At 49.8% G+C, this 25,278-nt stretch overlaps 1 protein-coding gene across 1 annotated transcript; it reads left to right on the top strand.

Moving 5' to 3' along the window:
* The first annotated feature begins 304 nt into the window (after positions 1 to 304).
* Cd4 (CD4 molecule) lies at positions 305 to 24,656 on the top strand. Its single transcript, XM_055609392.1, has 11 exons — positions 305 to 400; positions 5,022 to 5,095; positions 13,957 to 14,057; positions 14,188 to 14,352; positions 17,405 to 17,563; positions 17,906 to 18,145; positions 19,981 to 20,313; positions 21,579 to 21,779; positions 22,300 to 22,421; positions 22,744 to 22,811; positions 23,151 to 24,656. Exons 1-11 carry the CDS (start codon positions 305 to 307, stop codon positions 23,179 to 23,181), a joined length of 1,590 nt encoding a protein of 529 aa, XP_055465367.1. The 3' UTR covers positions 23,182 to 24,656.
* Positions 24,657 to 25,278: the final 622 nt, after the last annotated feature.

Here is a 25,278-nt window from a genome sequence, read left to right as displayed (position 1 = left end):
AAAAAATACTTATTTATTATGTATACAACATTGTGTCTGCATGTACACCTGCATTCCAGAAGAGGGCACCAGATCTCATTATAGATGGTTGCAAGCCACCATGTGATCGCTGAGAATTGAACTCAGGACCTCTGGAGGAGCAGTCAGTGCTCTTAACCTCTGAGCCATCTCTCCAGCCCATGAACGAATATTTTATTTTGGTTGAACAAGGCTACAGAGAAGAGGCACAAGGCATCATTCCTACCTTACAGTAGGGAAGCGTATTTCACCCGAAGAGCTGGAGGGGCCTTAGGCTATGGTCGTGATGGTAAAAACAGCAAGAATACCAACAGCCCAGACACCGGCGCCGGAGTACCCGGTGCTCCCACCCACAGAACCTCCCACTCTTGACCTCTTTCAGGTGAGGAATAAACTCTCATCTTGGTCAGGCTGAGCAACTGTTTTGAGTTTTCCTCCACTTGCCGCAGCACAGAAGCTCCTAACCCTTAATAACACTCTTGCAGTTGACATAAGAGGCTGCTTCGTGGTGAGCTCTCTCAGCCCTCCATGCTTTTCCTGCACCAGTGCAAGCCATTTGCAGTGAGATCACCCACTATGGACATGTCACAAGCCAAAGCTTGTGAAACCGTATCTGTTTTCGTAGTCGCCAGTACGTATTTATATTCGCTGTTACACCCCAGCATTAGTTCACAGCAAGGAACTAAAGTTCCTTGGACTGGTGGATGCTTAATACTTCTTGAATATGTGGGTGGGTGGATGGGTGGGTGGGTGGTTGGATAGGTGTATGTATGTATGTATGTATGTATGGATGGATGGATGGATGGATAGATCTAGAGCAGAATCACCAATTCAACTGCCTACTGAAGCCTGCTAGGTAATGCAAATGAGAAAGGAGGGCTGGCTCTGTGTCACAGTGCAGCTGTTTGCATACCAGGCTGTAAGAAAACAAAGCCAGAGGAAGGGGAATCAACACCTAGCTGCCTTTAAAGCACAACTCAGAGATTTTGTCTGACACTTACCTTTCAGTTCATTCACAAAACCGAGTCACTTGGCCAGTCTGACTGCAGAGAAAGCTTGAAAATGTGTGTCATATCTGGGTCGCTAAAGCTAGGCCTGTCATCCCGGCTAGTTGAGAGGCTGAGATGGGAGTTGGAGACCAGGCTGGGTAATATTGGTAAGATCCCATCTCGAAATGAATAATAAAAATTGAGCTCAGCTAAAATTTGTGAGTCCTGGGGCTAGGGAGATGGCTCAGTGGACAAAAAGCATTTGTCTTGCCAGGGTGAGGGTTGGAATTTAGATTCTCAGAACCCACATAAAGCCAGCTAGATGCAGCAGAGGAGGTCTGTAACCCCAGCACTCCTACGGTGAGATGGCAGGCAGAGACAGAGGAACTTCGGCAAGCTCGTGAGCTCAGGATATGCAGCATCGAACAAGAGACTATTTCTCAAATGAGGTAGAAGGCAGAGAGCTAAAACACTCAGGATTGCCCTTTGACCTTACACGTACTCACTGGTACACTCAGAATAACACCCCCTCTGTCTGCCTGTATGTCTATCTGTCTCTTACACATACACATACATGCAAAAAAAGAAATAATTGAGGGATCAATTACTAAGAAGAAAGAGAAAACAGATTTGAGACATAGCTAGGATCTAACGAATGAATAAAAAGTTCCTTAGATTTGTGGTTCCCAAGTGTATGTGTGGCCTGTGGACCCTTAGGAGGCTCTGAAAACTTCTGGGGGGGGTCTCAAAGGGCAAACTAGTTTCATAAAAATGACAGGACACTATCTGCCTGTCGCTGTGCTGCACCCCAGGGAGGCTGCAAGAGCTAGCTTCCTGGGTGAAACTACTGCCTGAGCACAAAGCAAGGTAGCAGCACGAAAATGCACCATGGTCCCTCACTGCTGGACACTTGCAACTTAAAAACATGTCTCTCTCTCTCTTTTTTTTTTTAACTGTCTTTGATGAAACAATAAAAGTTATTAAGATGCAACCCTTGGGAACATGGTGTTCTGAAGCAGGAAGTGGCAGGGAGCGCCTTTGATGCAGATGAAGCTGCCATAGTTGCCATGAGTAGAAACACATCCCTCTCCATCGTGGGTGTTCCAGCCGAGCTAAACTTTCAGTCTCTTTCTCTTTCCTTCGTCTTCTTCTTAATATTTTTATTTATTTTTCGCAGCCAGTACTCTTAACTTTTGAGCGGCCTCCCAAGCCATTCTTGTTTAGAGTTAGCGTGCAAACTGATGGATTTCATTATGGCATCTTCATACATAGCTATCATCACACTTTGTTCTTTTCTTAGTCTTCCTGTTCCCCTAAGTCCCTCTTGCTGAAGTAGCCACCTTCTTTTTAAGGGTTTTTAATTTTGTCTTGTTTGGTTGTTGTTGTTGTTTTAATGTGTATGGGTATTTTCCCTACATGTCACGTCTACACATCCTATGATGTGACTGAGGAGGTCAGAAGATGGAGCAGACCCTCTGGAGCTGGAGTTTCTGGCAGTTGTGAGCCGCCTGCGTCCTCTGGAAGAGCAGTCGCTGTTCTTAACTTCTGAGCCATCTTTCCTGCCCACAGGTGTTCCTTTTAGTGATCACTCTGGCTGCTGTGTGGAGCATGACCTGGAGGAAGGGAGAAGACGAAGTGCCATGGCCAGCCCAGCCACGGGTATCAAATGTACCTGGAAAGGAGGGTAATGGGAGACAGAAACCCAAGGCTCTGGGTTCACTTCAAGAATGAACAGTTTCGCCAGATGCAATTGGCGCACACCTGTAATCCCAGCACTTCGGGGGGTAGAGGCAGGCGGATCTCTGTGATTTCAAGGCCAGCCTGGTCTACAGAGTGAGTCCAGGACAGCCAAGGCTACACAGAGAAACCCTGTCTCAAAAAACAAACAGGCAAACAAACAAATAAAAATGAATCATCTTTATTTTTTCCACCACTGTTTATATATTGTTTCTCTAGCTATTAGAGAGTGTTGCGAGCAGAGCTTGAACAAGCAGTACCTTTGTCCCTTATATGAGTTTTTCTTTCCATACTTCTCTGTTTGTGACTTTGATTTGCCCCAGAAGACATTTCCTCCTAGGTCTCATCTGTGCCTGCAGTTTTCCAAAGCTAGGACATGGGATGGAGGGGCAGGAGCTACTGTGCCAGCAGAGAATGGAGATGTCACCCTGACTGGAATGGTAGTATTGGTGCAGAGCCCCCTGGAGAGATTTTGGAGACATTTAGATGGTGATGTCACAGAATTCATAAATAGATACAGGAGAGGGGTTGGTGGTGAGGAGGTAAAGGGTTGCATTCAAGGCGCTTGGCTTGGGTAGCTTAGACGGTGATACCTTCACTCAGTGGGAAACTCGGGACAAAGTTGTACGGGTGCTAAGTTAGTCTGGAACTGGTCTGATATGTGTAGAAGTCACTGTCTGTGTCTTAGTCACTGTTCTATTGCTGTGAAGAGGCGCCATGACCAAGGCAACAAGCAGCAAGACCAAGGCAACTCTTATGAAAGAAATCATTTAAATGGGAACTTGTTTACAGTTTCAGAGGGAGTCCATCATCATCATCATCATGGTGGGTATGGCACTGGAGCAGTAGCTGAGAGCTACATCTTGGCCCATAGGCAGAAAGATGGGGGTTGGGACCGAGCTTGGCACAGGCTTTTAAAACCTCAAAGGTCACCCCTGGTGATATGTTTTCTCCGATAAGGCCACACCTCTTAATCTTTATAATCCTTTCAAATAGTGCTGGAGAAATGACTCAGAGGTTAGGAACACTGACTGCTCTTCCAGAAGACCCGGGTTCAGTTCCCAGTTACCCACATGGCAGCCCACAACTGTCTGTAACTCCAAGATCTGACACCCTCACATAGACACACATGCAGGCAGAACACCGATGCTCGTGCAATGAAACGAAGGAATTATTTAAAAAGAAAATAGTGTCACTCCCCGGTGACTAAGCATTCAAATATATGAACCCTCCGAGGCCATTCTTAGTCAAATCACCACCTGCTGGTAAACATGCCAGCGGAGCTTTTCAGTGGGAAGGTGGGTGTGTGCCCGCAGAGCTCTGGGCCAGAGGAGAATATATGAGATGAATGTTGGCACCAGGGTGACCCGTGGTCACTCTTGGTCCTCTCAGATATCCACCTTTCGGCCCAGGCTTTCTCTGCCACATGTTTGGCCTCTGCTAATCAAAGCGCTGGCAGAAGCCACACCGCACAGATGTGCTCAGGCTGTGGAGCAAGAATAACTCTGTGGGATGCCGCAGCTGCTCTCAGGTCCTCACTATGGGATGTTTACCGTGTTTGTTAACAAACGTGTCCAAAACAGCGACCCTCCTCTTCCTGTGACAGGGGCCGTGCCATCGAAATGGCTTCTCCATGCCTTCTCTAGAGAGCAGACACACAGGAGTCTCATCAGGCTTTTTGCATCTTGGTGGTATGCTACCTACTCAGCCTCCAGGAATGGAGTAAGGTAGAAGCAGACCCCTCCGTCTTCAGCTGCCGTGGGGCTATGTTGATCCTTGCTCTTTCCCTCTAGGCTCTTATATCATTGCTAAACAGCCTACTTAGTGGATTTGTTGACCGATGTAATCTAACGTATCTATTGATTCTTTTTTTTTTTTTTGCTATTTTTTAAATGTGGCGTTACTATGTAGATAGCCCGGTCTGGCCTTGAACTTGTGATTCTTCTGCCTAAATCTCCCAAGTGCTGGGGTGACAGGTGCCCCTAAGCCCTGCCTCATGTTGGCCCCATCTGGCTGTGTCAGCCTTTTTATTGTCACCAAACAGACAGCAGTGATGTTCCAGGCTCTAGCCTGCTCCTGCTGAGGTATTTCCAGTGACTTTGGCCTTTTTAATTTGTCAACTTCTCCAACAACTGGGGTGGGGGGAGGTAGGGAGGGACTCCTGAGGGCTGGCCCACGTCCGCCGCCCGCTGTGTAGACAAGCCTCACCAGCAGGCTTCCTGTCTTTTCATTTACGAACATCTGCAAAAGACGTAGCAAGACTCTCTTCCTCACTAGGCACCTGTTTGCAAAGCTCCGGGCCCTCACGCAGACGCACCTGTGCAGCAAGCAGAGAGGAGGACTGGCCAGAGGTAAGAGGGGCATGCTCCTTCATTCCCTCGTAGCTGGTATCAAGGGCAGCGAACAAAGCGGCAGATCTGCTGGAATGTTCTGGACTCGGCTCTCTGTTCCCAGCTTCCGTATTTCTCTCAGAACAGGTCATGAACAGTGAGCTCCCACTGGAATCATGAGCTCCAAAAGGCTAAGCTGTAAACCATCCTCAGCTCTGCCCGCCCCACTCTCCCAGCATGGTGTAGTGCTCTCTGGGCAGCAGGTGCCCCACGGCACACCCTGAAGCTGGGAAGAGAGAAAATGCAAAATAGTTAAGGAGAGCAGGGGAGATTAGAAAAAATGAACAGGTATTGAGGATGGAGGAGACATAAGAAATAAAAAGAGAAACAGAAAAAAATAATAAACAAACCAGAAAAGCATGAAAAAAAAAAAAAAACCACAGCGGACTACTCGCAAGTTTTGAAAAATCTTCACTAAGGATTATATAGTCAAGAACAATTTAAGCCACTCAGTCTGTGTGGCCTCTTTCAACTCTTTGGTGCTTATGTGAACTCTTAAACTCTTGTCTTCTTCTGTGATGTTTTAGGATTTGGGCTGGTTGTGTTTGTTCACGAGGTTCCTGGGCTGCACTCAACACCCTAGGTTTTGGGTGCTACCCTTGCCCCAGGCCCCCCAATAGCTGGTTCCATCCCACATGCCGCTGTGTCCTGGATTGATATTTAGGAGTTTTGAAATGTCTAAGGGAACTCTGTTTTAGTTAGCCTGAGGTAAGAAATGGGGAAGATAGATTATCAGAAAGTGTTAGAACTAGCCTCTTCAATATGAAGCGCTGTGAAGAGATACTCTTCTTTTGGTAGACATATTATCGGAACAACTAATTCTAAGAAGATTAGTCCTGGCTACGGACCCCAGTGGGCTCGGTGGGAAGTGGACCAGGGCAGGACTCTATTTCTCAAGATGGGGTGAGCTGTCCAACTCTAGCCCCGTCCCAGCTCAGACCCTCCTCCTCTCCTAGCACCACATGGTCCTGAAATCATGCTGTGTTCCTGAACATTCTTCAGTCCATAGCCCGGAGAGCGGTCTCCTGAGGTTCTGGCCGATCCTTCAAAATAGGAAGGTTCCATTTTGATAACTCAAAGACTCGACCGAATGGGATCGGGCTTTCCGAATGCCCTGCTCTTGTAGGGCGCAGGGGTGGGTTTTTGTTTTGTCTTGTTTTGTCTTGTTTGTTTGTTTTGGTGAGCAAGGCCTGGAGAAGAACCTGATGAGGGACAGCGATGGTACTTGTGCTGTCTTAGAGTCTAGAAGTTGCACAAAATGGCCGTCCAGCTCTGCTGATGAAAGAACCCCAGGAGCCAGATGCTTGCGTGTCCCTGTCAACCTGGGAAACACCCACAAGGGGCCTGCTTCTAAATACAAGCTCTCCCCGACCTCACTCAGTTCTAGGCAGAGCCTTGAGCCTTGCCCTTGACCACAGTGGTTGGAACTGGGAGGCCAGGTCCAGCCCAGGCCCAGCCCAGGCCCAGCCCAGGCCCAGCCCAGTTGAGTCGCTTAGTAAGTGTTTGGTGGGTTGAATCACTTGGGTGGGGATGGGAAACGAGACGGCTGAGGGGAGGATGCCCACGGGTGGGTGTCTGTGTCGAATGCTGCTTGCCGGGCGGCGTAGACGGTTCTTTCAAAGGCGAGGGAAGAGGGGGGTACGAGCCCCCGCCCGCCCCCACTCACCCCACCGTGTGTGGGCTTCTGAGGCAAAGGAGAGGGTGGCAGAGGTTGCAGCCACCGAACCACAAGGGTCGCTTAGAGGGTCACAGCTCTAGGAAGTTGATGCGAAGCTAGTCAGGAGGCGAAGGGTGTGCGGCGGCGGGGGCATCCCACAACTGGGCCAGAGCGGGCTGCTGGGAGGGGGGGCCTCGAGGGGAAGATAAAAATGCCCGTGGGACCGCAGGCTGTCGCTGTGGTGGGGCTGCGTCCTCCTCTCCCATCTCTGGGGGGCCCTGTGAGGGTGGCAGGGACCTCAAGCTCCTGGAAGTTCTGCGGTACGTGGTGTCGTGGTACTGTCTTTTGTGTGGTCCCCGTCTGTCTCTTTTTGGCCTAGTGTTGGCTGCATGCATCTCGCCTCACCAGAATTCCTTCTCGACTGCGTCTCTCTATCATTTCTGACAGGCTCTGTGCTTTTTGAGTCTTGGTGGATCCTGTGAAGGGCAGCTATTGTTGTAATGACCTTTCCGAGTCCCTTCCTCCATCCCTTCTGTCTTCCCTTGAGTCCCCTGTGTTTAGGTTTGTTTTGTTTTTTTTTCCCCCCCAGAAAACCTGTCCACTCTTCTTTGTCCACCATGTCGTCCCTCCTACTCTGCAGCCAGTTCCTCTTACATCCACCGCTCAGGTCTAGCCCACGGTCTGCAGCTTCCTGTCAGAGCAGAGCTTGTGGAGGATCAGCTGGCCTGTCTTCCACATGAAGCCAGGCTGCATGTTTACAGGGTAGAAGGCTCTAGGTCGCGGTGGCATCTGGGGTGGGGGAAGAGGAGAGAGGAGAGACAGGGGTCATTCCAAGGTGAAGAGAATAGTAATGGCTGCAGCTCAGAGAAAGACACCCAGGGAGCTGAAGACCGAGCCGTAAGCTATGGGAAACATATTTAGAAATGTAGACATGAGCAGAGAAAGGGGGAGGGGAACCTTGCAGCCAGCCAGCCCTTACATCCTTTCCCAGGGGTGCACCGGCTGCTACCATGTGAGGTGAGCGCCTCTGGAGGGCTGAGGATGTGGGAATCAAAGGCCAGGTCTCTGGGGTGGCAGCGGAAGCCTGAAACACCCGAGCAGGTTGGGGCTGGAAACCCACAGCCTCCTCCACCGAGCCAGATCCCGGGGTGCATGGCAGAGACGCCTGGAGCTGGAGCTGCACGGACTCCAGAATTGTGGGGTGAGGGAGAGAAGGTGGCTACCATCTGGGGAAGAGCCAGGGATGCCCTCGGTCCTCAAGCATCGTTACCAGAGCAACCAGAATTTCCATCTCCTGGAGGGAGAGCCCACAGAGAGACTTCGTTTCCCTGTCAACTTCCACTCATCAAGGACAGACACTCACCTGCTCATCAAGGCTCTCCATCCGAGCTAAGGGACAGTAGGAAACCTTTTTTGGGCTTGGGCTTTCATCACCACACCCTTCTTTTAAATGCTCTGCAGGTCCTACCGACAGCTAATGGGACCAGCTTGCAACCTCTTCCGTGACTATTGTGACCAGTCTCACGCCCGCCTTCCCCAGAAACCTCTCTGTTGACCGCTTCTCTTTCTTGCTCCCTGCTTGAAACAAAATGTATTCTGTCTCTCTGTGTGTCTGTCTGTCTCCCTCTCTGTATCTATTGTCTATCTGTCTATCCATCTGAAGCATCTGTTATGTTTCGGGTTCTTTAAAATTCCTCTTTCAAGCTGGGCAGTGGTGGCTGGCATGCACCTTTAACCCCAGCACTGGGGAGGCAGAAGCAGGCAGATCTCTGTGGGTTTGAGGATAACCTGGTCTACAAAGTGAGGTCAGGACAGCCAGGGCTCTTGTTACACAGAGAAACCCTGTCTCAAAAAATAAAACAAACAAATCCCTCTTTCAGCCAGTGGAGGGGGAACTGGACAGAGCTGATTCTTAGCTTCCCCCAAGCCTTATTGTTGGAACAAGTCTCCAACACCTACTCAGAGCGCTGCGTCCTTATCAAGAATTATGTATTTGGGGTCGAGAGAGAACAGTGGATAAAACTGCAAGTGTCATGGCCTGAGTTCAATCCCCAGCACTCAGGTAAAGGTGGGAGGAGAAGACTCAGCCAAGTTCTCTCACTTTCTCCCTCCCTCCCTCTCTCCCTCCCTCCGTCCCTCCCTCCCTCCTTCTCTCTCGTACACACAATAATAGATAATAATATATGTATCAGAGCCCAGCAGGAAACAAAACCCACTCTAGATGGCTCAAGGGATTGTGTAGAAAGGGACTTTTTACAGTCAGGGACAGAGGCACACAGACATAAGCCAGCAACAGTGAGGTGTTAAAAAAAAAAGAAAAAGGCAAAAATGGTGTTTCTGTACGCCAGGAAGACTCTAAATTGAGGATAAAGGCCGACAAGCAGAGTGTGCAATGGGCAGGGCAGAGGGAGGGTGGACACGCAGCTGTTGGTAGCGAATACGCCCAGAGCATGGCTAGAGAGTAGAAAAACACTCTAGCCCCTTCTAGACTCTTGCGGGGACACTCCCCTTTCCTTCTGACATTTCCTATTGGTGACCCCAAGTGGTCCCTAGAAGGCCAGGAAGCCTAAAGGACACAAGCAAGAGCAGCCATCTGCTTTAGAGGATGGAGAAGGGTAAGCAGCGTGGTGGAGTGACTCGGTCCCATCCTCGCCAGGGCGGGGTGTGGATGCGCACTTAGTGACCGCCATCCTTCTGGGCTTCCCTCCTTCCTCTGTCCCTTCATTCCTTGCAGCTACATTTCTGTAGTACCCAGGATGGAACCCAGGGCATGCTAGGCCCACCCTGCACGGCTGAGCTATGTCCTCAGCCTTCAGTGACCCGCTGAAGACACTGCAGGAACGTATCTCACATAGGAGGACGCAGCAGCGAGGTACTTGCCTCTGTTCATCCTGTTTGGCTTAAGCTAAGCAGGCGCTTTATCCGGTCTCTGCACTGCCTTGGGTGCCAGCCTGTGGTGGCTTAAGGCAGACCTGGGCCTGTCATCCCCATCCTTGTGGATGGAGTTCAGGCTAGCGGGGAAGGGATTATATGAATCACTCTCTCTTAAGATGGAAGATGGGACGTGGCCAAGAGAACATCAGCGGGGAGCTGAGTTCAGAAAGGGCAGATTGCTGTAGCGTGGCCCGGCAAGGGTGAACCAAGGAGAAAGAAAAAATCAGGCTTGGGAGAAAGAGTAATAAATAAGTCTTCAAGAATATCTCATCTCACCAGCTCTGGGCCAGATCCCTGCTGAGTCTCGCCCTGTCACTTCTCTGAGGTCCACTTATAGCCTGGGCCCTTGGGTTGCATTTGGGGTGTGTGTGTGTGTGTGTGTGTGTGTGTGTGTGTGTGTGTGTGTAAACTCCTGTTAAGACCTACTGTCAGGCCCCAAATACCTTCGTACATCAGCTCCAGGCACTGCTCTCCCAAGCTCTGTTTTCATTCTTAGCATTTCTGGCACAGCCCCTCACCGCTGCGTGCAAGGGTCTGAGAATGCTCCTCCCTCTTCTCCTCCTCCTCCTCCAGAAGACTGCCCGGGTCTTCTGGAGGTTTGTGAAAATGCAAATGACTAACTCTACACCCCAGATTTGGACCCCCAGGTGTGGGGTGGGCTCATGGATCGGTTTCTTACAAATTCTATCTCTCACATATTTCCTGGATATGCATGCAGCAGCAAAGATTCACTCTTCTAGCTCCCGTGCAACAGATGCAGGCAAATAACTGTGAGTTTGAGGCTAGTCTTGTCTGCACAGTGAGGTCCTGGCCAGCTAAGGCTGGCAGTGAGGACTGCTCTTATTCTGAACTGCTGTCCCTTCCCTTTGGTGCAGCCTCTACCTGAGGCTTTCTGCCCTTAGCCTCACTGTCAGCCTCATCCACAGGCATCGGTCCTTCTTGTCTTTGTGCCCCAGACTTCATAGGCTTTCCACTCTCTCTCTGATACTGAGCAGGAAATGAAGATTCTAGGTTTCTTTTTTGTCTTGTTTTGTTGGTTGGTTTTGTTTTCTCTTGGACCTCACACTGTTAAGGAGTCCAAATCCTGAGCATTTCATCTTAAACCAGGCAAGGGGGAAGTGCATGCCTGTAATCCCAGAGGTCAGGGAAGGAGGATCAGGGGTTCAAGGTTCTCCTTAACTAAAGAAAAGAAAAGACAGACAGACAGACAACCTGTGCCTCAACTCTCACACCTTCCAGCTGTCTTAGGGAGGCCGTATCTTTGCTTCTCAGGCTCATCTCTCATCCTACAGCTGGAGGGATCAGCTTCTCTAGAGAAGGAGAATCACCTTCTCTACCTAAAGTTCCTGAGCTTCCAAGGTCAAGGGTCTTAGCCTATATTCCAGGACCTTCAGATACTGGCCCGGCTCAGTCATCATTATTTTGCCATCTTCTCTCTAAACTGTTTTCTGGTTTCATCCACAAAGAAGTCATTCTTGGTCAGGCCACAACATTTTTAAAAATCTGAAAAAAAAAAAAAAATGACAGGGTCTCATATAGCCCAGGCTGGCCTCTAACTGTCTATATAGCTGAGGACTACCTTAAACTCTTGATTTCCTGCCTCTCTCTACCTTCTGTGCTGGGATTATTGGTATCCACCAACTCAGCTAATGCTACTCCACACCTGGTGCTCCTGAACCCAAGGCCTCACACATGCTAGGCAGGTACTTAGTAACCGAGCCACATCCCCAAACCTCACTTCAGATTCTTTGAAAGTTTTGTATTAAAACATTGCCACCGTCACCACAGCCGTTCAGCGGAAGAGCTGATGTGAGCATTTGCCTAATTTGTGCGGCCCTGAGTCCCATCTCAACAAAAATCTTGTCAAAAACGAATATACTGGGCTGGTGAGATGGTTTAGCTGGTAAAGATGCCTACTGCCAAGCCAGACCACCCAACGAGGCCCCTAAGCTCCATCTGGTGAAGGAGAGAACTGATTTCTATAACTTATTCTCTGGCCTCCACAGAAGTTATTTAACACGTGATAAAGAAATAAATAGGTTTTTAAGTAAATAAATGAATATGTCAATTTTTAAAATGAAAAAACAAGCTCTCCCCCCTTTAGTAAGGGATGTGTTTTGCTTTCAGTTTGATGCTTTTCTTTTTCTTCCTTTCTTAAAAACATTATTCTTAGGCAGTTTTGTACATGTGTCTAATGCATTCTGATTACTCACCCTCCACCTTCTTATCTTCCTCCCGCCTCTATCAACTATCCTCCCCTTTCCAGCAAGCTCCACTCCCACCTTCACGTCTTTTCAGGTTTTGTTTTGTGACCTGCCGAGTTTAACTAGGGCAGCCCCAGAGCGTGGGTACCTAGCTGCCCACTGCAATGGCAAGACAGCAGTGGCTTTACCACTGAAGACCATGACCACCCCTCCTCCAGCAGCTGTCCGATGCCCATCGTTCCTCAGGGAGAGGTGGGGTCATGAGCCCCTACCAGTCCCTGACTGGGCCCAGTCTTGTGCAGGCTCAGTGGTTTGAGGTTGGTGGAGGCTGTACCTTGGATTGCTCTCGGTCTTGGAGCAGCCTTGCTTTTGGCAAGCAGGCAAGAGACACAACCAAACCAAATAATGGGCTAGGGGTCCAGTTCAGGGGTGGAACTCTTGCCTAGCAGGTGCAAGGAGCTGGGTTGCATCTCCGGGATCATGAAACAAACAAACGAGGCAAATATGCAGCCTGGTGCAAGGTCTGTCTGTAAACATAACATGCTAAATATTTGAAAATTACAGTTATCAGGGCCAGGAGTGTGGCTCGGTAGTAGAACACACATCTGGTGTATGGGAAATCTAGGTTCTTGGCCCAACTGGAGAAAAACAAAGCAAAAAAAAAAAAAAAAAAAAAAAAAAAAAAAAAAAAAAAAAAAAAAACATTTACAATATCAGTAAAGGTGATATGGTTTACAGGTGAAATAAAGGAATCTGAAAACGGTTTCCCAAAGTTTCTGAACCTACTTGTGCCAAAGCTTCGAATAATTAGCGAAGCAACAAAACCCATTTAATAATATTGTCTCTTAAAACTAGATTTGTGTATGTGTGGGTGTATGCATGTTTGAGTTAGCATATTTGAGGGGTGTGTGGTACCCACATCAGCTTGCTTCAGTGATCCCCTACCTCTGTCTCCCGAATGCTGGGATTACAGGTGCCTGCCTGGCTTTTAAGTGAGGCCTGGAGGTCCAAACTCTAGACCTCAAGGTTGCAATGTAAACACCTTCTTCACTGGCCATCTCTCCAGCTCAAAATTAAACAAAGAGAGCAGTATTCCCTTCCCCCACTTCGGTTGTTTTTCTGAACAGGGTTTCTCTGTGTAGCTCTGGCTATCCTGGAACTCAATCTGTAGACCAGGCTGGCCTTGAACACTGAGATCCATTTGTCTCTGCCTCCTGAGTGCTGGGATTAAAGGTGGTGGGCCACCACCACCCGGCTATAATCACTTTTATTAAAATGCTAGTGGGCTCCCTGCTCCCATCTTGAGATAGGGTCTCCTATAACCCAGGTTAACCTTAAACTTGCTATATAATGAGGCTGGCCTTGAACTCCTGTGTGTGTGTGTGTGTGTGTGTGCGTGTGCGTGTGCATGTGCGTGCGTGTGCGTGTGCGTGTGTGTCTGGAACCTCTGCTGAGGTCAGAAGAGGGCATTGGATCCCTGGTACTAAAAATACAGACAGAACTATGTGGGTGCTAGGAGTCGAACCTGGGTCCTCCACAGGAGCAACAGGTGATCCCAACTACTGAGTCAACTCTCCAGCCCGTTTAGTTTTGTTTTTGAAAGAGGGTCTCACAACATAGTCCTGGCTGGTTTTGGACTCCTGGTTCTCCTGCCTCAGCCTCCGAGCTACTAAGATCACACATGTGTGCCTCTGTGCCAGGGTAGGATGCTACTACTGTTCGTGGAAGGGCCTGAAACTGTCGTTTGTATTTGACACCCTTGAATATCCTAATGTCTGTATGTATGTCAAATGCCACTATTGCTGGGGATGTTAAAACTGCTGTTGTGCTACCAATATCACAGTCTTAATTTGGCCCAGAGATTTATGGTGCCTTACTTCAGGGTGCCCACTTCAGTGTGTTAATAAGGCTCTCTGGGTTGGTTATAAAGGTCCTGAGGGAGAGAGAGAGCTCTTGTGTGCCCCAGGCCCGAGGAATACCTGAAGACTAATGACTTCTGTCTTCCTCTGTCCCTGCCACTTCTGCAGACTCAGATCTCTAGGGACTCAAGCCCGCCTGCCTCAGCAAGGCCACCGTGTCCTGTCCCAAGAAATGTCTTTTAGGCACTTGCTCCTGGTGCTGCAGCTGTGTAAGTTCTCTGACTCGGGGGGCCAGTGGCAGATGGCTCGGGAGAGAGGCAGGGCAAATGGGAAGACAAAAGAGGGGGCCCGGAGGGAGACAGCTGTAACGTTTGAAGCATGGCTTTCTTTTCTGTGAAGCGCAACTCTTGGCCGTCACTCAAGGGAAGACCGTGGTGGTGGCCAGAGAAGGCGACTCAGCGACGCTGCCCTGCGGAAATTCCCAGAAGGCGATAGCATATTTCACCTGGAAGCTCCCCGACCAGACGATGATTCTGCGAAATCCTAGATACTTTCTGACTAAAGGTAGGATTCCCTGCTCCACAATCCAGAGGGGAAAAGGAAATAGTGAGTTGAATGGAACTTGCTCTCGGAAACCTGTTCCTAGAAGTTCAAAGTTCCAGGATGGCTAGGGTCAACAAAATCTCGGTGGCCCTCTCTTTTGGGATTTCCCTTTTCCAACTGATTTCCCTTTTCCAACATGGCTTCTAGAACCCTGAGTATTTATGACTTTAATGGACGTTGCAAAAATTATCATATAAAGTATATGATTTCAAGAGTATTATTACTACAGACCACAAAGATGATGTGATACTTTGTTTACTCCCATTAAAAACAATAGCTAATGGTATCGAGTGCTTGTCTAGAGCGTATAGGGGGCTAGGTTTGATTCCCCCCCCCAAAAAAAAATCAAACAAAACAAAGCCAGGCAGTGGTGGTGCATTCACTCAGGAGGTAGAAGCAGACAGATCTTTGTAAGTTTGAAACCAGCCTGGTCTATAGAGCCAGGACAGCCAGAGCTACAGAGAGAAACCCTGTCTCAAAAAAAACAAACAAAACAAAACAAAACCCCCACTGAAACAATGGTGCGTGTGTCGTAGAAGTAGGAGAGTGAGGCAAGAAGGTGGTAGGTTCTGTGGTCACATACCAAGGCTGTCTCAAAAGTGAATTTATTTAAATCTTAAAAGTGAATGCATTCTAAGATGCTGTATAAAGTAGATAGTTTCAGCTAAACTATGTACGATGTCTCTGAATGGCCGAAGTCTGCACACACTGTAACAGTTACACACACTGGAACAATCTACACTCATTGCTATTGTAATGTTTAGTTATTATTGTAAGTTTAAATTAATCTCACTATGTAGTCCTCGCTGGCTTGGAAGTCACCATATAAATCAGCCTGGCCTTGAACTCATAGAAATCCACCTGCTTCTGCCTCCTGATAAAAGATGTGTGCAACCACTCTTGACCAGTATTCCTAGTTATAGATTTGTGTATTTGAGGCTGTGTTGGAGGTTTGAATCCAGGGCCTCCCATATCCAGGGCAACTGCTCTACCAGTGAATTTAATTTCCAGCCTCCAAACATTAACAGACAGTGCTGATGGTGGGGCTAAGGCACTGTGGTGGAGTGCTTCCCTAGTATGGGTGAAACCCTAGATTCAATCCGTAGTACTTCCAAAAAGGGAGAAAATAACCCTAGATGATATTATTGAAATTCCAGGTTATGGGAATGGACAATAGAAAGGGATGAAGGTCCAGGAGAAAAAGGAGGGTGTTTCGGTCTCCTTTCTAATGCTGTGATGAGCACTGTGACCAAAAATAACTTGAGGAAGAAAAGGTTTATTACATCTTACATCCATTATTAAAGGAAACCAGAGCAGGAGCTCAAGGCAGAAGCCTGGAAGTAGGAACTGATGCAGAGACCATGAAGGACCACTGCGCACTGACTTGCTCCATCTGGCTCGCCCAGTTTGCTTTCCTCTACATCTTAGGACCACCTGCTTCTGGTTGCGCCATCATCAGCGCCCTAGTTTGATGTTGTACCGCAGCTTTGTAAAATGTAACTGCTGAGATGAAGCGGGCAAGAGTCCACAGGGCTTCATGCTCTTATTTCTCATTCCTGCCTGTGTTTCTGCGCTACGTCAAACCAGAGTAAGATTAGCTTCCATGGACTCAAAACAGAAAGAAGGGAGCCACTCCACCTGTAAGGGATGTTGTCAAGGATATTCTATGGAGCGAAACTGATCAATATACAGTTTATATGACCCCACTGGAAATAGTATTTTTAACCACGTGTGTCTGAGTGCCGTTGCTGGAAAGTGCTGGAAGAGGGCGCCAGATAACCCGGAGCTGAAGTCGCAGACTGTTGTAAGCCACTTGATGTGGGAACTGGCTACCAAACTCATGTCTTCTGCAAGAGCAATTGGTGCCCTTTAACTGCTGAGCCATTTCTCTGGCCTCGTTTTAATTTGATTATATGTGACGGCATAGAAAAATCCATACCAAACTGTCGAGAGGACTAGAACGGTGGACAGAGACGTGGAAGTGTTAACTCTGTAATTTTTGTAGTTTAAATGACTAACCTGAAAAAAAAAAAATAAAAAAAAAAAAAGATGTCTTAAAGCAGCTTTTAAGAGGCAGGCTGTGGGCATTTTCTACACTGAGCGAAGCTTTAGTTCATCACCCCCTACGTCCCTCTTCAGCGGCTTCAAATCCCTGCTGCCTTGATTTTTGAGCCATGGTGGACTGTACTCTTGAGCTGTGAAACCCTTTCTCTCTTAAGTTGCTTTTGTCGGGGTGTTTTATCATAGCAATAGGAAAAGGAACTAAGACACGGACTGAAAGAGGAGGCACAGATAGGGTGTAGCTCGGGCATATGGCACCTCCTTAGCATGTGTGAGGCCTTGGGGTCCACTCCCAGCTCGGAAGAGGTGAGGATGGGAGGAGAGATGGAGAAGGGAAAGAAAAAATAAGTTTTATCATTGGGGGGTAAGGCGTTGTCAGGAGACAGATTGGAGATTGCTCTCTCTTAGGTCCTGGGGATTGAGCTAGGGTCACCAAGTTGAAGGTCTTTAGTCACTGAGGCATGAGGGAATTGTTAAGACACGGTCTCACCACGTAGCCTAAACTGGCCTTGAACTCTCCATCCTCCTTCTTCAGCCTACTGATGCCTGGCTAGAATTACGGGTGTACATCACCACACAAGCCTGAACTATAACTTATTTGGCCATCCTTTGGGGCAGGTGTTTGGCTCCGAATGTGCATTCATAACCCTGATGGATGCAACAGAGGCCCATGAATTTGAGCAATTGTTTCAAGCGTGAATGACAGTGTCCGTATCTGCACTGTAGGCAAAACAGCATGCGTTCCCCGGGATGACGGTGACGCTCACCGGGCATGGCGCGCATACAGTGTCAGCTGTAAGAGTGGGTGCTCTCCGTTTGAGCTAGCGGGATATTCTTGCCACCGTGTAAATAGATCCGGGGGCGGGGGGTCCTTCTCACCACTCCGGAGTCTCTGATAGGGACGAAGGAAGACTGCAACTCAGAGCATTCCTTTGTATGCTTCCATTCACAGTTCCAGACCAGAGGTTCAGCCGTTTTAATTCCAGGACAGGTGAATGGGATAGAGGTTCATTTCCTCTCATCATCGATAATGTGAAGATGGAAGACTCCCAGTCATACATCTGTGAGGTGGACAACAAGAAGATGGAGGTGGAGCTGCGTGTGTTCAGAGGTGAGTGGGGCAGCCTGGGGTAAGATGCCTTCCACGGTTCCCTTCCACTCCTACCCCCAAGCCAGGACCTGAACTGATGACATTGCCCAGGCCACAGGTGCGTCTCACTGCTCCTCTCAGTTAGTGGGGGATGAACAAAGACTGCGGGGCGGGGAGAAGGGAAAGAACAGAGGAAGGAGACAAGGAGGGAGAGGAAGGAGACTCCTGCCCTGGTCTGGCAATGGACACCCGGGAGTGAGGAGGGAGGCATTGTTGAGGGGACGAGAGAGACGCTCTTGTTCTCCTTCTTCCCTAGTCCTTGGGGATGGTATGTGTGACGCAGGTGATCTGCTTCCTCCACAGTGACCATCAACCCCAGTACCCGCCTGCTGGAGGGGCAGAGCCTGAATGTGATCTTGGAATACAACCATCCGGTTGATAACCCCTCAATACAGTGCAAAGGCCCAAGGGGTGGAAGTGTCAAGAGAGCTACTGCTATTTTCTCCGTGCCCAACCTAAGGACTCAGGACAGTGGCCAGTGGGCCTGCACCGTAACCCTGAACCAAGTGGAACGGACGTTGGCCATAAAAATCTTAGTGCTGGGTAAGGGACTCCTTTCCTGCAGCTTCCTTCCCACTACAGGAATTTCCGGGCCTCACTCTGCTCTTATGTTGATTCCTGGACCTGCTGGACCAGGTGGTGGGGATGAGTCGAGGTCCTTCTCTAGCTGGGGATTGTCCTGGAGCCCTTCCCCCCTTAGAGAGCCCATTACAGCAACCTAGGGAGTGTACAAGAAGGAAGAGTGGGAAGGTAGGAGGGGAGAGGCTCCAGAGTCCACTGTAGGGAGGCAGCAAAGCTACCTATTGGCCTTGCTGACGATTTCCGCTCCTACTAGTGGACAAATCCGTTTACTCGGCAATATTAACACCAGCAAACCAGTCATCCTGAGCTAGGCACCCTGGGACAGCCATGCCACAACCAGGTACCCCATTTCATTATTTTTAATTTTGGGGGGATCCTAACGTAATCACATCATTTCCCTTTCCTCTCCCCAAACCCTCCCAACTCCCTTTTAAATTCATGGCATCTTCTTAATTCGTTTCACACACAGCACACTCACATAGACACACAGTCTGCATAATGTTGTACATTATGTGTGTACATGTATGTACATGTCTTCAGAGCGGATCTTTTGCTGTTGGATAACCAATTGGTGTGCTTTTGTTTTTGTTCTTTTTTTTTTTTTTTTTTTTTTTTTGGTCTAAGGTTGAGGCCTCATGAGTTCTTCCCCTTCCACATTAGCATGTCCTACCCACTGGTGTCATCCATGTTAGTGATGAGATTTTTATGACATTCGTAGAGATACACTCTCAGAGCACACTCTCCTTCCCTCCGGCCCTTCCCACCTGCCGCCTGAAATGATTCCTGAGCCTTGGGCGTGGGAGCTGTGTTGTGGCCGTGCCAGGTGGGAGTGGGCTCCATACCACTGCCCTGAAAGTGTCCGTCAGTTACAAAGAGGAGTTTTCCTGATGGGCAGGGAGGAACTGCACTTCTCTGTGGGTGTGAGGACAAATATTTAGAATGCTGTTGGGGGCTATGATGGTTTAATAAAGTGGTGACTGCGGGTTGTGGTGCTTTGAGGAAAAATGGCCCTCATAGGCTCCTGTATTGAACGTACTCACCAGGGAGTGGCACTGTTTGAGAAGGATTGGAAGGGATGGGAGGTGTGGCCTTTTGAAGTAGGTGTGTCAATGGGAGGGGGCTTTGAGGTTTCAAAGGCCCGTACCAGGCCGAGTCTCTCTGCCTTTCTGCCTTTGGATCAGGGTGTAGCTCTAGGCTATGGCTCCGGCACCTGCCTGCCTGCCCCCATGCTTCCCGCCATGATGATAATGGACTAAACCTCGGAAAGTATAAGCCAGCCCTAATTAAAGGCTTTCCTCTATAAGTGCTGCCTTGGTCATGGTCTCTTCACAGCAATAGAACAGTGACTAAGATACAGGTTCTTCTCCAATATCCATGACTTCACCAGCCCTGGGGAGTTGGTTAGGTTTCCACTGCCAGGAATGATTCCCTTCCCTGTTGAGTGGACAACCATGTATTCTTCTGCACTCATGAAATGGATATGATGCTACCTGTGACAGCACCAACCTTCTAGTACCATAGTGAGAATCATAATGGATGGCATCTAGACCAGTGCCTGGCACACAGCAAAACTCATTTTAGTTTTGGCTCTTATTTTGTGAGGGTTGATAAACAAAAGTCAAATAGCTTCTGGGCTCCAGGGGTTCCAGGAGAGAGAAATGACAATCTTGGTGGGTAGATGGTCCCTGTGCCCCTTTGTCCCTGTGCCCCTGTGCCACATGCTTGCCCCCCATATGCTCCCTCATCTTCCTCTTTCTCCTCACCCAGAGTTATTCCTGCTTCCCTCTCACCACCAGGTTTCAAGAAGGCATCTATCACAGCCTATAAGAGCGAGGGGGAGTCAGCAGAGTTTTCCTTCCCACTCGACATAGAAGAAAATGCCCGGGGAGAGCTGAGGTGGAAGGCAGAGGAGGCCTCTTTCTTCCAGCACTGGGCCACCTTCTCCGTACAGAACAAGGAGGTATCTGTGCAGAAGGCCACTGACGACCTCAAGCTCCATATGGAAAAGACACTCCCAATCAGCCTCAAGATAGCCCAGGTCTCGCTTCAGTGCGCTGGTACTGGCAATCTGACCCTGACTCTGGACCAAGGAACACTGTATCAGGAAGTGAACCTGGTGGTGATGAAAGGTGAGGGGTGGGCTGAGAGAGGGCAAGCTGGGGTGAAAGGTGAAAGGGGTGGTCCAGGGCTCTCCATGGCTGGTCAGGTCCCAAAAGGGAATGCTTTGATGCTCATTGTCTGGCTAAATAACAAAGGACTCTCCAGATTTTGAGCCAGTTTTGCTTTCTGCTCTTGGTTTTGGATGTGTGTGTGTGTGTGTGTGTGTGTGTGTGTGTGTGTGTGCGCGCGCTGGAAACCAGGGCCTCATACATGCTATGTACAAAGTCTATACTGGGCAGTACCCAGTCCACTGAAGCCCACAGGATCCAGCCTTTCCTCTGCCTGACCCCTCTGTGACCCTGACTAAGCCCCTTTGACATCATGGACCTGCTTGCTCATCTATTTTTTTTCTTTTTAAGATTTATCTATTTATTTATTTGTGTGTGTGTGTGTGTGTGTGTGTGAGAGAGAGAGAGAGAGAGAAAAATCCTGGTACTGAAGTTTCAGACAGTTGTATGCTGCCATGAGGGTGCTGGGAATTGAACAAAGATCCTCTGGAAAAACAGCCAGTGCTCTTAATCATTAAGCCATGTCTCCAGCCCATTAATATTTGTACATGAGAGAGAGAGAAGACAGAGAGAGAAAATGTATGCCACATGCGTATGACAAATGAAGCCAAAAGGGCACATCAGATTCCCCTGGGGCTAGAGAGGCGGTGAGCTGCCTTGTGGGTCCTCTGGAAGGCCAGCAAAGGCTCTTAAGCTCTGAGCCCCACTCTCCAGCCCCACCATCTTTTTAATATGGAACAAAGTCTTAGCAGATAGTAGTGGTTGTAGACACCAACCTCAGCACCGAGTTCTCTGTAGCCTCAACTCATCATCACATCAACTCCACAAAGAGCAATGACTAACTAACCCTAATACTTGGGACATGCCAGGCCTCATTCAAACACTTCAGCCAGCCAGCCACTTCATTATTGCCAGTGATGCATGTGGCTAAGCAGTTTGCCCAGGGACACGCTGTGGGTGTCTCTGCGATCACCATAGCTGGCAAAGTAAGGATTGGGTTAGGCCAGAAGGAAATCCGGCTCAACACGACTTAGGATTCAAAGTCAAGGCTAGCTCCCTCCCTCCCAGGCGCCTTCTCCCTGACAACTACAGAAAAAACACGATCTAAGAAGCTAAAAGATCACTCACATAAAGGATCATTTCCCCCTATTCCACGGAGTCGCCTTCCTGATAGCTGAGAAGCCAGAGCAACAGGCCCCAGGTCTCTGCCTCTCCTTCCTCTGCAGTGGCTCAGGACGATGATTCTTTGACCTGTGAGGTCAGGGGACCCGTTTCCTCCAATATGAGACTCACTCTGAAGCGGGAGGATCAGGAGCCCAGGGTCTCCAAGGAGCAGAAGGTGGTCCAAGTGCCGGCCCCGGAGGCCGGGGTGTGGCATTGTCTACTGAGTGATGGAGAAGAGATCAAGATAGACTCCAAGATCCAGGGTAAGGATCCAGTTTTCCAAGGCCTTGGCGACTGTGAAAACTTCCCAAGGGATTAGCTAAGATGACCCAGCCTCCTAGCTCATCTGACAAAGGAGGCAGTTTGTACAGTGGTCTGAAGATTGAAGTGATGAGGGAGGGAGGTCCTTGCTCTTAGGTTCCCACTCGAATCCTCCAGACTCCCACTTCCATACAGCCTAGGCATAAGGCCTTCGTGGCTAAGAGCTACCTTCCTCCTTGGCTTCCTCTAAACTTAAACAAGCACATAGGCCCTGGCGTGAGGCCCCTGCTTCTAGCTCCCTAGAGAATTCTAGAAGAAAAGAACAAACCCTTCCCTGTTCTGTAACCCCAAGGCCTAGTGGCCTTTGAGAACCCTGTGGACTCAGCTCTTCTCTCTGACCTGGGACCACAGGTAAGGCTGTCCCTACATGAAATCTCTTTCTTGGAAGTTCTTGGGGTGGAACCCAGGGGCCCCCTCCACCAGACCCATATCCACAACCAAATTCCTCCCCCTGCTCCTCAGTTTCACCCAGAGGGTGGAACCATGACCATCCAAAGTTCCTGGCTGTCGTGTCGGGGGGCATCTGCGGCTTCCTGGCTTTCATCGGGCTCATCATCTGGTGTGTCAGGTGCAGACGACAACAGGTGAGTGAGCCTCCATCACCCCCCCCCCCCGGACCCTCAAGCGCAGTACCTTGAACATGAGGCTGAGCACCCTGCGACTGGCCTCTGGTTTAGCTTTCTCTGCCCACCCCCTGAAGTTCTTCACTGCAGACCAGACCCTGCCTAGCATGCCACCTGAAGAGATGGGATTGCTCCTTCGAGAGCAGAGTCAGTGACAGGACAAGTGGCTTAAGCCACAGAAAATGCTTCCTCTCTGCCTGCTCCCTCCCCTCCCCCCTCCAGGGGGCACCTCCCTCCTGGAGGGCCGGGGACCCTCACAACTCCTCTCCTTGTCCCTGGGCAGCGCCAGGCAGCACGGATGTCTCAGATCAAGCGGCTCCTCAGTGAGAAGAAGACCTGCCGGTGCCCCCAGTAAGGATCTGGGCTGAGAGGTGGGAGGGAGGGAGAGAGGAGGGAGAGGAGGGAAAGGGGTGAGGAAGACAAGAAAAAGGCTTTGAGAAGGACCCGAGGTGCAAGGAGGAGTGGAGCAAGGAGATGAGGTAGAGAGGAGGTGATGGAGAGTGAAAAACTGGAACTGGAGAAAGGATGGGCAGAGCTGGAGGGGCAGTGGGCCTGTGGGATGTCTGCGCAGACCCCGCAGAAGACGGCTCACTGTGCTGCAAGGGAAAAGCGGGGTCTGGAACCATGGGCGCCTGACTCACTGAGGGATCGCGAGGATGGAATTGCTTCCTTTGTCCTCCTTTCTTCTAGCCGGATGCAGAAGACTCAGCATCTCATCTGAGGCCTAGACCCCACCTGCAGCCTACCAACTGTGTCCTGTCTCCTCAGAGGCTGAGACCCGAGGACCAGATGAATGTAGCTGATCCTGTGCCTCTGGCCTCCTCCTGCTCTCCTCTTCCACAACTGGCCAGTGTTTCTCTCACTCTGTCCCCAAGCCCATCAGCAGAGCTTGCTTCCACTTTTCAGACACTTAAACACGCCAGTTGTTCTTCCCAGCTTCCTTTTCACCAGAACCTCGGCTCTTCTCTGACTGCCGTTCTGAAACCTCTCTTCAGCTGTTTGCTTGGATCTAAGGGCCATGCACAGAACCATCCCTACCTGGCATGGGCGGTGGGAGTGGCACCTGGAAATACACACTTTAGAAGAGTGGGCTCTGTGACCAAGCTGAGTGAGGGCCTTGTACACAGATCACACAACCTTTCAGGGACAGATGCAGACCCAAAGGCTGCTGAAGTCAGCCTCAGTTTCCACACTACCTGCTTCTCACTTCTGGCCAGTGCACCAACACACACCCAGGCCACACACCCATACACACAGCCACGCACTGGTCCATAGAGCCAAATAGCTTATCTTAATTTATAAGCCGGTTCAATGTCCTGGGTGTTCAAGCCTAACAAAAACCTTACATGTGGGCAAGATGGCTCAGCGGTAAAAGCTCTTGCTGCCAAGCCTAATGACCCAAGTTCAGATCCTGAGGAAGGATAGAGCTGACTCTTGAAAGTTGTCCTCCACTCAAGCACAGTGGCCCCCGTATACGGACAACACACACACACACACACACACACACACACACACACACACACACACACGGAGAAATCCTACAAGCTGGTAGCCATGACCAAGAGGACAGAGATGAACAATCATCCCCAGTAAAATGGAATTTAGGTTGACAGACTACCCAAGGTTGCTGATGTCAGGACCAGCCCAGGGCCCCTGATGCCTAGAGCCAGTATGTGAAACACAGGGATGAATGCCACACAGATCTTTGGAGCTAGTCACGGGCACTCAGTGTGCACCAGGGGCGGCACAGGGGCACAGCAGAGACCGCCTCTCTCACACTCCTTGATTCACATCCCTTCCTTACCACTGCTGTTTGGGGGAGTCCGAGAAGCAGGAGGCACAAACCCCGGCTCTCTTAAGAGCAAGGCTGGGAGCATGCAGAGACCTGCCGCTCCCTGTGTGCAGAGCCTTGAGAGTGAGCTGTGCTGGGGGTCCTTTAGGGAGACCCTTGTGGAAGGTGACTGTGCCATCCACCTTTCCCACACATGCAGGGAGACGGGGCTCTAAATTCTCCCTGCCAGCCTTGATCTGTTCCTCTCTGATTCTCCGCCTCCTTGGCCTCTTTCACTTCCCTGCTCTAGCACCTCTTTTTTCCCTCACAACCCCTTTCCCTTTTTTTTCCTCCTTTTTTCCCCCAGCGGCCTCTTCCAGAAAGAGGACCTCCCCCACCCCAGTTGCTGCCAGATCCCTCATTGCTTCCTTTTTATTGGTGCCTATCCTCACTTCGGCCTCCTGGGCTGTCAGAAAAATAAAGACTATAAATAAAATGCGCTTTGTGTGTGTGTGTGTGTGTGTGAGAGAGAGAGAAAGAGAGAGAGAGAGAGGGAGGAGGAAGGAGAAGGGGAGAGAGAGAGATCGCACTTGTCTGGGGACCCGGGAATCTCTGGGGCTTTAAGTTGCCAGGCCTGACTCAGAAAGAAGATGAAGTTGCCCAGAGATGGGGGAATTCTCTGGAGGCCGATTGCCCACCTCCACATCCCAAAACCACAGTGTGTTTCTCTGTGATCAACGGAAAGACTACCCGGCCGATGCCCGCTTTCCTGCCGTCTGTGTCGGGGAGAGAACGGGGACTGTGAGAAACCGTAATGCGTGGGGCAGTTGTGTCCCCATCATAACTGTGTGCTCGTGTTCCAGGAGGAGAAAGACGTATGCAGGCCCGCTAAGAGCCTGCTTCCTTTTTGATCCCTGCAACCACTTCCAACTTGACAAGCGGCCTCAGCTTGCATCATAAGCCCCCTCAGCTCCCAGCAGGCCTCCAGGAGGTGCCCGCCTGAGCTCTACCCAAGATCAGCCCTCACAAGGCTGCACACAGTGACAC

Source organism: Psammomys obesus, unplaced genomic scaffold (assembly GCF_907164565.1).
Source record: "Psammomys obesus unplaced genomic scaffold, mPsaObe1.curated_primary_1811, whole genome shotgun sequence".
NCBI classification, from domain to species: domain Eukaryota; kingdom Metazoa; phylum Chordata; class Mammalia; order Rodentia; family Muridae; genus Psammomys; species Psammomys obesus.
Note: the sequence above shows the minus strand (reverse complement) of the source record. Positions and strands in the feature narration are given on the sequence as shown.